The sequence below is a fragment of the Artemia franciscana genome, chromosome 9 (genome assembly GCF_032884065.1).
Source record: "Artemia franciscana chromosome 9, ASM3288406v1, whole genome shotgun sequence".
In the NCBI taxonomy this organism is placed as follows: Eukaryota; Metazoa; Arthropoda; class Branchiopoda; order Anostraca; family Artemiidae; genus Artemia; species Artemia franciscana.
Window position 1 is genome coordinate 26,549,393 of NC_088871.1, and position 13,980 is coordinate 26,563,372.

The following is a 13,980-nucleotide window of genomic DNA, read 5'->3' on the forward strand; positions in this document are numbered from 1 at the left end:
TTCAAATTCCCTGAAAGTTTAAACTTAATGCTCTAAATCATTCCTAATATATTACTGATACACTCTTTTGATAACCTGTAGGCACATAGTGTGTTGTTGTTTTTTTACTTTTTGTGCATGTAATGTGTTACAAGTCTCAAAACAAAACTGTTGATCCAAAATTGTTGAGACTTACAGGAATGAACATCAATATATATCAAACGGTCTATCCACATTCATTTGGCTTTTCACTAATCTTGGTTATTGTGATGATGTTTTTTCCCTCGTGTTATGGGAAATACAAACACTTAGCTCGGTGTAAAGACTGTTTTCGGTAAAGTGCAATTTATGTTTTAGTATTTAAAAGGCACAGGGTGTGTTAGCCGGGTAACTCTGTTCAACTGATTTATTGATAGTGCTTTATGGTTGTTTTATGCTTTTATTATTATTTGACTTTATATCTGTTCGTTTTAGGATTAATGAAACCTTTATTTTTTTGTGAAAAACTGGCGTGGAAAATTTTTTTTTAATTAATTGCCAACAAAATCCAATTTTCCTTCCACATGTTTCATGCAGGTCCCTTTTCGAGGCTGAAAACAAACGCTGGTCGTTCAAAAATTTACGATGGTGTTTTAGCTTTTCTAGATACCTTCTTTACCCTATGTACAGAAACTGTGTTAACATTAAGTAATTTAAACTAATTGAGGCTGATGTTATTGTCGTCAACACAGTGACATATTAATAAAGTCATCCATGACGATTCATGTAGGATCTGTGTTTGGTTTAGCTTTGATCATTTTCCTTCTCTCTTTCTGATTTTTATTGGACTATTATATTTTGTTCATATTCCTTTTATTATTTATATTATTTGCCTTTTATTCTACGAGTTCGTTCTTTTTCTTGCATTAATTTATTTTCGGTTTTCCTTTATCTGTCCTAACTTGCTAAATGTTGTAATTGATAGATTATCAATAAATAATATTTTTTTTTTCTAAGAAGATCTGGAAAAATGGATTTTTTCTATACAAAAAATTGTTGATTAAAGAATCAAATCAGAGAAGTTGAACATCTTTTACATATAATTATTCCTATCTAGGTGTACGTAGGTATGACCCTTAGGAGGGGATACCATCGGCTCTTTCCTGGGGAAAGGGAAAAAAATTTAAATAATTGTATTTTAGATCACACTATAGATGCATTCTGGGGGGGGGGCCTTCGGATTATTCTGGGAGAGGGAACTAGTTGCATCCACTGTGATGAATGCCGTTCATTATTAGTCGTTATCGTTAAGTAATTATCTGAAGTATCGTTCTTTTTTGTCAAAAAAAGAAGTATCGTTCTTTTTTGTGTTGTCTTTTACGTTTGATCTCAAGCTACATTCTAAAAAAAAACGGTCTGAGTCTAGAGAAAGACAGGAGAAACGTGCTGGAAAGTGTAAATAAGCTGCTTTTTATGATTTTGCTTCGCTGCGCTTTGCCCTGCTCAGTGTCTTTTTTAGGTATCTCAAAACTGACATAAAGAACAAAAGCGAACATATGATATGTACTGAGTAAGGAAAAATAAATGGTAGTGTATCGAATCTAGATACTTATTATATTTACTATGTCTGAGTTAAATATTTTTATATTTTTCTTGTCAGAGATACTTAAAAGGACAGATAATCTTCACGATTTAGTTTTATTCATTATTATTGTAAATCCCTTCGTCGATTCTGTTATGATTGGTGTCGAATAAGCGATGTTGCCATTTCAGTCGAATTGTTCACGATTCCCCAAGTATAATTAGTTTATTAGTGCGTTCCTGGTAATATTGGTGGAAAAAGTTCAAGCATTATTGCTGAAACACTCCTCTTCAATTTGATTCTTACTCATGTTCAAGAGGCATTGATAGAAGTTACTTGATTACTGTATCGTTTCCTTTCGAGCATCGCTATAAAAAATAAATAGATACTATTATTATGAGTGATCTCGCAAAAATTGAGACTAAAACGGCCTGTTGTTTTCACCACCCTACCCCATCCCCTCTTCTAAGAAGAAATATAGCAAAAATAGCGACTGGGCTATTGTTGTCCCCTCGGACATTATATTTAAGAAATAGTACTTGTGTATACCCTGTTTTCCCTCATCCTGAGAACCGTATTTGGAAGCTTCAGACCGGCTTGGGCAGTTAAACCTGCTGAAACTGGACATACACATCGGTGGAAACCCCTCGTGGAATTTCTTATGCCAACGATATGCCTTTTACCCACTTTTTGTATTTGTTGTTTCTGCCAGAAATACCATCTACGATTTTTTTCGGAGTTTTGTGACTCTTAGTGACTATTTTGCAAATTCAAAAAATCTTCAACTTGGAGATTGGAAAGCTTCCTGTCCTCGTCTGTGGACACTCGGCTCCAATCGATTACTCATCCCTCTAAAGAAGGAAAGGGGTCCTCCACCACTATTTACCTGTGTCAAGTGGCACTTTATCTTAGAAGTGGTACTAGCAATTAAACTTCTTTCTCCCAGATCGGATTACTCCTAAAGGGATCTTTTCTTGCGCTGTGACCCGTGCTTCATGTGTCCAGTGGGGTCCTTGGCCCCAAGGTAGGGTGTTGGCAGCCATCATTGGCTTCAGCTCGCCGAATCTCGAAAGTTTATTTCACAAAATACCCTACCTCTTGGTTAGACACTGGGCAGGACGGCGAGTTGCTTTACGGTAATTGAAATTATCTGTAGTTAACTCTTATCGGTGTTAATTTCTCTAAAGGGTATCACGAGAAAGCTGTCACTACTAGTTCCAAATAGATACTATTAATCACAAGAGCAAGCAGGTAGGTTCGAGTATGCCAATATTTTGTTATAGGTTGTTTTTTTTTTTTTTTACTTTGGTATTCTATGATATAAAATGTTGAAGCTCTATACTCCATGAAATCGCAGTTTTTTTGTTGTTTTTTTAGTAATAACTTCAAGTTATCACTTGACGGAGATATGTCTGTGGGTTTCTACACTGCAGAGTTATCGGTCGATGTTGTTGGTGATAGCCCTTTTATTGGAGCTGACAAGTCTACAGTTAGTTTCAAAGTTGTTTCAGAGATAGCTGTCACTGGCGTGGAAATTGGAATTGGTGACATTGATCAGACAACAGCTTTGAAAACCAAAAGGTAGTCACGTCATTTTCTTTCTTTTTTTGTTTGAAAAAAGGGGTTACCTAGTAGATACACAGGATAATAGCCCTGGAGAGTGTCTTAAGGGAAGAGTGTATTCAGTGTTTACGAACGATGCGTATTTAGCCTCTATATTGTTGTTTTTGTATATTTTTCTGCGTTTTTCTTAGTTCCGTGAGAATGAGATTTTTTTCTTAAGGGCATCGAGGATTCTCCCTATATACGCTTGATGTTCCAGGGCTGACTCATCAATAGCTGACAGGTTCAAATTATATAAATAACTTTTTAGCCTATTGAATTTCAGGGAGCTAGACTCTACTCTGCTTGTTGTGAAATAAATTTATCGTGCTAATTAAAATGGAAGACGTTTCTTTTTTTCTGGCTTTCTTAAACTATTGTCAAATCTCCTTCAGTTTGACGGATATTTAACCAGTGCTCCGGTCAATAAGTTTACTTGTACCCCAGATTGTGATCAAAATCCAGTAATCCTAAATTTTTTTTTCGTTTTTCTATGAAGAAAAAAGAAGAGAACAGTACTTTTTTAGTCTGCTTTATTTGGCATACACATCTGGTTTTTCTTCGTTTACTTCCTCAATTCTTCATTCATTATTTCAATTCAATATAACGTCTATGGTAATTTTCTTTATTTTTCATAGGAGACATTTTACCTTTATTGTATTTCTCAGGGTCTCGGTTTGAGTGAATTTATAGCTTCTTCAAAGATTTTTAGTGGCTCTAAAAATTTTAAGACACGAAAAGAATGGCTTTTTTGTAAAAAAAAAAAAAAAAAAAAAAAAAAAAAAAAAAAAAAAAAAAAAAGTTACTTCTTGTCGAAACAAAAATTGTTATGATGCATTAATGAATCCGTCCCTTTTTGATCCTACGTCAAAATTAGGATCCAAGAGGATATTTTTCAAGCTCCCATCTTTGCCCCTTTAAGAACATTGACTTCTTATGGGCTCAGAAAATTATAATGCTGTATAAAGAAAGCTTTCAGGAATAGATCCACAACCCAGGTTAGAACTTCGAGAGCTGATTTCAAATTCCTGTCTCCAGTCTCTTTCCCTACTTAGAACAGTAGCTTCTGGTTATTTTACCTCCATTTGTTTCTTTAGGATACAGGTTTCGAAAAAACGTTTGCCTGTTTTCATTAAGCTGCTTTGATGGCCCCACCTTATCAATGGGTCAAGTTTCAAGAGGCAATATCCTTACATTGTCAAAATAAGCTGCGGGCGAATTTTCCTTTAGGGCAAGGTTTCAGAGCAAAACGTTCTGTAGCTCTTCTCTACTATCCTTTGAAACATTTTGAGCGTACTTTCTTTCATTTGTCTTTCTCAGGAGGGGGGGGGGGGGGCTTTTAAACACTATTGCTGATACTTCATTTCAAAATTTTTATTGATTTGAAAGAATGCAAGAAATGAATGAAAGTTTGGAGACTTTCAGAATAATGTTGCTCTCCAAAATGCATTTGAAAGAGTAACAATCACGATTATTATCATTATAATACTCTTTTTTGTCTTTCCATATGAATATTTTACCTGTGAAATTTACAAGAAATTTTTATTATCTATTTATTTCATGAATTGCATGAAAAAAGCCTGATTTCGTAGGTTTTAATCTACAATCCAATAAGGTTGTAGATAATCCAAAGTCTGGGTTGAAAGCCCCAAGATTTTTACTACTACTCGTGAGATTTTTTTCTTTTTTTTCTTTTGTGTTCCCTTTTTTTTCTTTTTTGACTGTTAATTTTTCTTTATTGTTTTGTGCCTCTATAATCAGCATTTTTCTCGATATACTCAAGTGAACCTGATACTTCGATTTATTTTGTTTTTTGGATACAGTCGGGATGTTGTATTGTTCGTTGGCAAAGGTAAACTGTTGTCTGTCTTTTTGTGACTACACTTGAATGAACTTATACCATGTGACTCTTCTATTTAATTCAAAATTAAAGTAAAAATTTTTTTATATTTTATTCAAATTTAGAGGATAGCTGAGGAGTTTGATAGCCCCTCTGTAATAAGGCTTTTTGGCTTTTTTAATATAAATCACTCTTCACTTTTATTTTTTGAACCTGTTTTTTATTCAATTAGTGTTTTTATTTCCCATTTCTGAATCTAAAAAGAAACATATTTCTTTACCAGGAAATTATAATACCCGAATGTATTTTCATCTCATACTTGGTCAAAGTTTGGATTAGCCTTTTTTACTTTGTCTAGTTGCTTAAATGATTCAGAAATTCTTTGTGTAAGCCAAGCGTTTCTGAGTAAAATTCTGAAGTTGTTTATGCTCTTTAGATTTTACTTTTTCTTGCTGGGCTGTTAGAGATGCTCGTGTCAGAAGCTATATTAACTTTCCTTTTGTAAAAGAGGGTAAAACCATGTCTATGGTGCCACCAGCTTTTAGTCATGAGAGTCAGTGTAAGCACTAAAAATATGAGCCTTTTCAGTTTCCTATTTTCTTTAGCAACAATAGTAGGAACCGCGAACTTCTTTTTTGCAGTTTGCTCGAAATCCTGGGGTCAGGGGGTTTGAGTCCTGGTGTCGCTGATTATTTAGTTTGAAATGGGGGTCAATGGTGTTACTCTGTAAACTCAGCCAGAGTTTACCCAGCTCTAAATGGGTACCTGGAGAAATCTGGGAAAAACACGGGAAGCGTCGGATGATTTGCTCCCAACCACGTATTGCCCTCCCAGCCGAAGGTATTCAATCAGGAGATCGGAACCTACGCAACGCAGACAATTGGTCAGCGTGCGAATATTCAACATTTAAAGGAGACTACGACTTGTGATTTCAGCCAACTGAAGCATTAGTCCCTGATTATCTATGTTTTATCTTTTGTCAGGTTTTCCAAAACCCTCTCTATGCTTGGGATTCAGATCAAATTCGACTTTCGTTGGTGGCATCTTGTCAAATTGTAAGCTTCTCAAAAATAATAAAGGTTATTTCCTTCAAACAAGCTTTTGTGATTTTCGGTTCTAATCAACTCAAATGATCGTCTGTAATACAATGAATGTTTTTCTATTAAAAACTTATATGCAGTATTATTGTATGCAGTATTAATTCTAATGGTTGAAAGAGTAATATGTGGGCTACTCTTAGCACGCTCCATATAACCATTTTGTAACGTATTTTTCTTTCGTCAAGTGTCCAACCACACACTAAGCTTGAGGCTCAGCTGGAATTGGACGTCCACCAACGAATTCTAATCAGATTTAGAGTTCAGGAAAAAGAATCTGGTGCAAATTTCATTCCTCATCAGGCGTTCGTTCGTTTTTTCCATGAAAAATCCGGAAAAGAAGCATTTTTGATTGCTGAGCGGGACGCCAAAGACATCTATAAAGCAGAAATGGTAAGTGAAAAAATAAATGTTGTGTAAAGACACTAAAAAAAAAACATTAAAGGGGAAGAAGAAAAGGAACATAAGGGAAGAAAAAGAATGGTTGAGAAATATAAATATAGACACAGAGCTTTTTAATAGTTTTCAAAAAAGTTAAAGATCGTCTATATGTTTCTCAGTTTTGAAGACGGAAATATGTATAGTTAAAGAATAATAAAAAATTTGAATTTGTATGTAAAGAGGCTGTAGAAAATGGCTTCAATATAGGCTGTTGATTGTTCTATTCAGGAAGTCTGTGAAAATAGCGGCGGAAAGGTTTGTTTTTAAAATGTTTGAACGTTTTCTTTGAAGAAAACGACCAGTTGAACTAAAATGAGTAAAGTTTTAAGTTTTTTGTTTTTTTTTATGAAACTTGAAATTTTTTTCATATATATATGACGTCATATGCAAACGCTCTTTTTACAAACAAACAAACATGCATACACACAACTCGTTTTTATATAGATAGATAGATAGATAGATACAATACAAATTAACTGCGTAAAACTTGCGAATATACAACATTCTTCGCTGTCCAATTGTCGCTGCATATATATAGATTGTCAGGTTTACCGACCCTCGAACATGTAACGTGCAATTGTCCATGGGAAAAACAATCAGTATTAAGATCTATACCACATTTTTCTAATGATTGACCTTGAGCTTTGTTAATGGTGATTGCAAATGCTAATTGAATTGGGAATTGCAATCTTTTAAATTGAAAAGGCAGATCCGTTGGAATCATGGGAATGCGAGGAATAAGAACAGCCTCACCCTCAAAAGGCCCTGTCAAGATTGTGGCCTCTATTAGGTTTTCCATTGTTTTTTTTTACGGCAAGTCGCGTGCCATTGCAAAGCTTTGGTGGGTTGATATTTCTTAAAAGTATTATTGGTACGCCTATTTTTAGTTGTAGCACGTGTGGTGGAAACCCTGAAAGATCCACGGAATTTAAAAATTCAGATGGATAATTAACCGCTTCATTTGGTTCCAAAACTGTGTCGACTGACTTGTAAAGGACTGCCTGGTCTCGAATCTCGGTCAAAACAATATTGTTGATTTCGTGGACGTCTATATTTTTGGGTGCAAGAATCGCTCTTTCACTTAGCCATTTATTATTTTTATAATTGTTTAGAATATTCGGAAATACTTTTTCAATCAATTCATTTTTGGACGTCACTAAATTACAGAGATCAGCAGGTAGTTGTATACGTCCTGAAATTGAGTCTACTGGGAGCTTTCCGTTTCCAATTGCCAGCAATTGATCTGAAAATGTTTGACCAGTCATCGTTTTGCAATCGGACACGCATATTTGTAGTTAATTTTAATGTTTTTACGTGTGCCCATAAATTAGAATTTTTCAGGCAAGCATTCATTTCGTCTGCAGGAGTTGATCTAGGTATTATAGGTAATGTTTGCCTGAAATCTACCGCAAGCAATATTAATGTGCTGCCAAAGGGTTTCGACTTCCCTCGCAAATCTTTCAAGCACTGATCCAGAGCCTCGAGCGATTTTTTGTGTGCCATTGTGCACTCATCCCAAATAATAAGTTTGCATTGCTGCAATACTTTACCCATCCCAGATGATTTGGAAATATTGCACGTGGGAGTTTCTGTAGAATGCAAATTCAGAGGTGTCATGTATAGTACCGTTTACAGTTCTCAAATACTCAAAGGATGTCGGACCGGGTACATTCACCAAAAGCAGGCGTAGAAAGAAGCATTCATGTTGATTGGGGTGAACGGTGTAGAGTCTTCCTATCGTGGTATCTTTGAAGATGGTAGGTTGGCCGTTGACTGACTTACCCTGTTTTCGACGTTCAAATACTTTATTTTTAGTAACTCACGTGTAATACGAAGGCACTTCAACATACAGCAGTTTTTTTGCAAAAGAATCATTTTTGCAAAGCGAAAAGAAACCGGTTAACTTTGTATCCGGTGGATTCAGGGCTCTTTGTTGCACGTTGGTTTCCGAGAAATAAACACGTTGACCATTCTGTAAATGTACCGCTAAGTGAACAACAGCTGGACTACGTTCATGTATCGGAAATGAAAGAATTCGCCAAACAGAAGTTTGTTGTTTGGTTTGTATATATATCTAGTACTACAAACTGCTAGTTCTTCAAACTTTTTTTTTCGTTCTGGATACAGGAGAATTTTTTTTTTTTTTTTATTAAAGGTTCTTTACCACTAGACCTTGAAAGATAGTATTGGACTATATTTATAAATGGAGTAATTAATTCATTTTTTGTTGTTTCATGAATAGGATTTGAATGTTAAAGAAAAAGACTTTGGTGGTGTGTCTGGCGTATACGAAGTCTATCTTATTGTTGGTGATTCTTTTGCTGCCAATTCTCTGAAATGGAATATAGCCTCTGTGAAGGTTTCAGTTACTGAAGTTGTTCAAGTAACAGCCCATGAAAGCTTCTATGCCCCAAAGCCAGAGATTAAGGTAGGTTTTTTGGTTCAAATTGACTACTGAAAAATTGGGACTGAAAGATTAACTTTCAGAACTTTGAGAGCGAGGGAGTGAGCAAGAGCTAGGAAAAATAAACTCGCGTCGTAAACAAAAATATATATATTTATTAATAATTAATAATATTATAAATAATAACAATTTATTTTTAACCCATATATATATATATATATATATATATATATATATATATATATATATATATATATATATATATATATATATATATATATATATATATATATATATATATATATATATATATATATATATATATATATATATATATATATATATATATATATATATATATATATATATATATATATATATATATATATATATATATATATATATATATATATATATATATATATATATATATATATATATATATATAGTACCGCTAGCCGGGTCCCAGCTCTTGGCACGTGACAGGCTTCTATCATTGTTGTTTGTCTTCTAACGTCAAAGATTAAAGTCAGGACCTATTTAGACTGTTCTTGTGACCTCAATGCTCTAATTGTGGTTTTTGCATATCTTCTAACCGCCCTTGTCTTTGTTCTTCGTTTTAATTTTTTCACTCGCTTACATTCTTGGTGTTGCGTGTCTTCCAACCGCCTGTGTCTTTCCCGAAAAATACGGAGCCGTTTTGGAGAAAAAACACACATACATACACAATTATTGCTAGCTTATAAAGATAGTATATGCAGTGGTAGATACAATTGGGGGCGGGAGGGGCGCATCCCCCCTTAACTTAGTTGCAGATTTGGGGTTGGGACCGCTTGATCCTATTGGGGTTGGGACGATGCAACACTTTAAAGTTATTTTTTGTAATTAGTCTTTATTAGTGAGGTATAAGTAAGTTTTTAATTGTTAATATTGTTTCTTTTTCCTAACAAGTTTGAAACAAAGTTTCAGTTACTTTATGGTATCTCTGTTAGATTTTGCTGATGAGGCATACCCCCTTAAGGTATTTAATTTAGATTTCTCAGGGGAATCCGTCCGTGTAACCACAAAAGGCAACTGGGAGGTAAAAATCCTCATTTCGTATTAAAAAGGAGGGGAAGCTTAAAATCATAAATTCTTTTTACTGTCAAAGATTTGTTTTCGAATCTTGCTATGGCACAGAGCGAAGAAATTGATATAATTACTTTTTTTTAGGTGCCATGATATTTGGGTTTGCTTTTTTACAACATTGTTGTTTTTTGGGGAATTTGTATAATAGTATGATAGTATAATAGGAAAATAATTGTATGAGAAGTTTAAAGATATTATTAATTTACATTTTGTATTTGGGTTAGCAAGTGATGGCCAAATTACTGCCTATTTTCACTTAATTAAAGCTATGCCTTTATGACATATCACGAATCTGTCCATCTTTAAACACTAAAATAAAGGCCAAACTCATCTGAACTCTAATAAAAGTTTGTATTCGAATGCACTTAAAACTAGGTATGTGAGTAATACTCCTATATTAACTATAAAAACTAATAGTGTTATCATACTGTAATCAATAACTAAGAGCATAGTATTATACTACTACTATAATAGTATACTACTATAACTAATAGTATTACTATAATAACTAATATTATAACTAAGTAATACTCCTTGAAAGCCTGGAGTAATAATTAAAACATGGATTTTAAAAATAAAATATAAAAGAAGGTCAATAATTATGTGTTTATTTTTTATTATCCAGCCGGTATAGATGGGGCTTTGAATTCTCTGTTTAAATCAGAGGAACGATATTGTTTTTTTTTTTTTTTTTTTTTTTTTTGTTTTTTTTTTTTTTTTTTTACGAACAAAAGTGGAAATTTATACCATTTGAGCTAACCACTGAAACGGAGTGCAATTTTAATATTATGTCATAATTTCTCACCTTCTCTATAGCAAACAGTTTTAAAATACAGTTCTATTTATGTATAAATAGACACAATTATTTGTTTTTTTGTTTTAAAGATGTATTTTGACATATTGTTTTTTGTCCCTGATGCATCAACCCAAAATCAATCCAATTCTTTCATCCCTTAGTTCTGTGACCATCTACCTTAGTTCTGCCCTAGGAATGACCCATGGACGGATGATAGATATGCTTATCTATCAACAAATGAACTGACATCATTTTCATACAATCCTAATATGGGCCTATGCCAGATTTGCCTCTCACTCAATGGGACTATCTGTCTTGGCTTTTTCTACAATTAGCTATGGCTTGATGCCCACAACTACTTGATTTTAATTCAAAATCAACGGGTTTGGTTGTATATTGATTTGGACGGATTTATTGTATAAATTTAAACGGAGTTTGATAATATTTTGGTTGTTTAAATTGATCTTGATGGACTTATTGTATAAATTCAAACGGATTTTTATAATATTTTAATTGCATTGATTGTATAGATTGATTGGACGTTGACTGGAAGAAAAAAAAAATGAAAATCGTTTGTGTACAGCAATCTCTCTTGGTTTAATGTTGAATCATAACAGAAAAAGATAAGAATTTTCCTCTTTTGCCAATTTTTCTTACAAATAATATAAAGGTATCCAATGAACTTAAGAATATATTCATCAAGTCTTCATTGAAAGCTGGGTTGCATATTTGCTAGTATAATTTTGTTAACAAGTATTGCCAATTTACAGCAAAAACACTGAAACTGGCGGTAAAAACACTAATTTGGCTGTAAAAAGAAAGAAATGAACTACTTTTTCCAGTGAAGTAGTCATTTGGCGAGGAGGCTGGAAGTACAATATCTTGTTCTTTTATCTTTTGGGTGGGGGTTGCTTTTTATACTTATTCATAAGTCAGCTATTTTTTTATTACATTCTCTGCAAAAGGCATATATAAGAAATTGCAGCTTCCTCGAGTACACCTCAAACAATTGATTCTTGCTGAAAATGGCATTTTACGTGCGTCCATAGCAGTTTTTTCATGTTGAAATAAAATATGTCAGCCTTTCGAGTTTACACGGTAAAATAAAATTAACAGACTGGGTTGTTAAGTATGTGGTAGCGACAATCTTCTCATGATATCTCTGAGATTACTAGCCAAAAATATGAGCCTACTAATGCTAATTTCAGTCACCATTTAGCTACTGGCTATCCTGTCCACTGTCTGATCATGAGGCAGGGTATTTTGTGAAACACACTGCCGAGAATGGATGAATAATTCCGGAAGGGGGGCGTCAATCCTCTTTGGTATATGAAGCACTGGCCATGGCACTAGAAAGATCCTTTGAAGAGCAATCCGAGGTTTGAGAAAGAAGCTCTATTGCTATTACCGATTTTGAGGTCAGATGCCGATTGCTTCTGATGGCTGGTGAGTGGCGGGTAACTCTTCCCTCTTGCTTGAGGAAAGAGTGTTGCTTGCCATGTTTGTCTAAAGCTGTTGGCTGTGGTTTTCGAGATGATGGGGAAAAACAAATGGTGGAGGTCTTGATACTACCAAGGAAGGCTCTTCTACGAAGGTAAAAAAAAGAAGATAAGTAAGCGTAATGTCAAAATACTTCAGCCCGGGAGGGCACCAATAGCTGAGTGGCTATCAGTGGTATTTGTTTCTTTCTCTTTGGGGGGGGGGGGGACAACATACTTTTTTGGCCTTGAGTCCTCAGTCCTATTTTGTGAGTCTACTTGTAATCAGGGGTGTGGAAGGCTCAATCAGAAGGTCAAATATTCTTTGTATTAAAACGTATATGCAATTTTGAAAGGCGAGACTTGGGGAAGTTCGTTTCTTTACCGTGGTCCTCTTGAATACACCTTGTGTGTCAGAAATGTCAAACATAATTTTAGGTATTGTTTTATTGGTCGTGAATAAACAAACATTGGGAATAAACATATTTTACGTTATATAAATTCGTCAATTTAAAGGCTAATGAAAAAAAATCGATGAAGTGTGTGTTTTTTTACTTAATCATAAATATGGGTTATTCACTTCAGATGAAATCTTTTTTTATCTGCTCATGGATATGTTTTTGGGTTGTAAAAGTGTCGCAGCTTGATAACGCAATGACAAAGAAACCGTAACTAGGTTTCTCTCAAAATGTCTTGTACAATTTCTGGACGCAAAGATCATAATATGGAACTTGGTTTTCGTTGTTGCCCTGCGTACAAAAAAAAAATAATAATAAATATAATGACATACCTTATTTAATATTCATAAGGAAAGCTTGCCCTTGTCGCTTTTTTCAACAAATATTCTTGTATCCTCACATAAACTTTTACGAATATACATATCAAAAAATAAATAGGGCTGGTTTGAATAGTTTTTTTTTTGTAGAAGTTGATCAAATTAAATTATTTTGGCAGTTCAAAGTGTACTTGTAAAGTGGGTCATTACCCGTTTTACCTGTTCTCACTGCTGCTTATGCTATCTAACATGCTCAGTTTAATTGTTTCCAGCATATATATATATATATATATATATATATATATATATATATATATATATATATATATATATATATATATATATATATATACATATATATATATATATATATATATATATATATATATATATCCACTTTTTTCAGCACATGTTCCGACAGCCGGAAAAACGACCGCCTGTCATCATGTCAAATATCGTCAGTGCAATTATTGGTGGTCTGTTTGTTATCTATCTTTTCACGGTAAGTTAATTAATTTTGAATTGACAACATTCTCTTCTTTTATCCTATCTTCTTCGGTTTCTTGCTCTAAAGAGTATAAAATTCAGGGCAGACTTTTAAGAAGTAGTGAAATGAGCATAAATGTGTCTATTTTTGTTATTTTTCAAATCTATTTTTTGTCTAAGATTCTTAAACAAATTCTAAGGGTTTTATTCTTAAATATATATCTTAATATATATTTAAAATATATATATATATTATAATATATATATATATATAATATATAAAAAATAAAATATTAATAAATATTTAATATAGATTGATAAATATATATATATATTAATATATTAATAAACATATAAAATATAAAAATATATTAAAATATATAAAATATATAT

The 13,980-nt window shown here is 33.3% G+C and overlaps 1 protein-coding gene across 1 annotated transcript in view; it reads left to right on the top strand.

Annotated features, from left to right (window-relative positions):
• Positions 1 to 13,980, top strand: part of LOC136031208 (dolichyl-diphosphooligosaccharide--protein glycosyltransferase subunit 2-like) — a 57,979-nt gene that overhangs the window by 38,299 nt on the left and 5,700 nt on the right. Inside the window, exons 7-10 of the mRNA XM_065710576.1 lie at positions 2,918 to 3,121; positions 6,268 to 6,472; positions 8,763 to 8,948; positions 13,508 to 13,603. Coding sequence (XP_065566648.1) covers positions 2,918 to 3,121; positions 6,268 to 6,472; positions 8,763 to 8,948; positions 13,508 to 13,603 — 691 coding nt within the window. The remainder of the gene's footprint in view (positions 1 to 2,917; positions 3,122 to 6,267; positions 6,473 to 8,762; positions 8,949 to 13,507; positions 13,604 to 13,980) is intronic.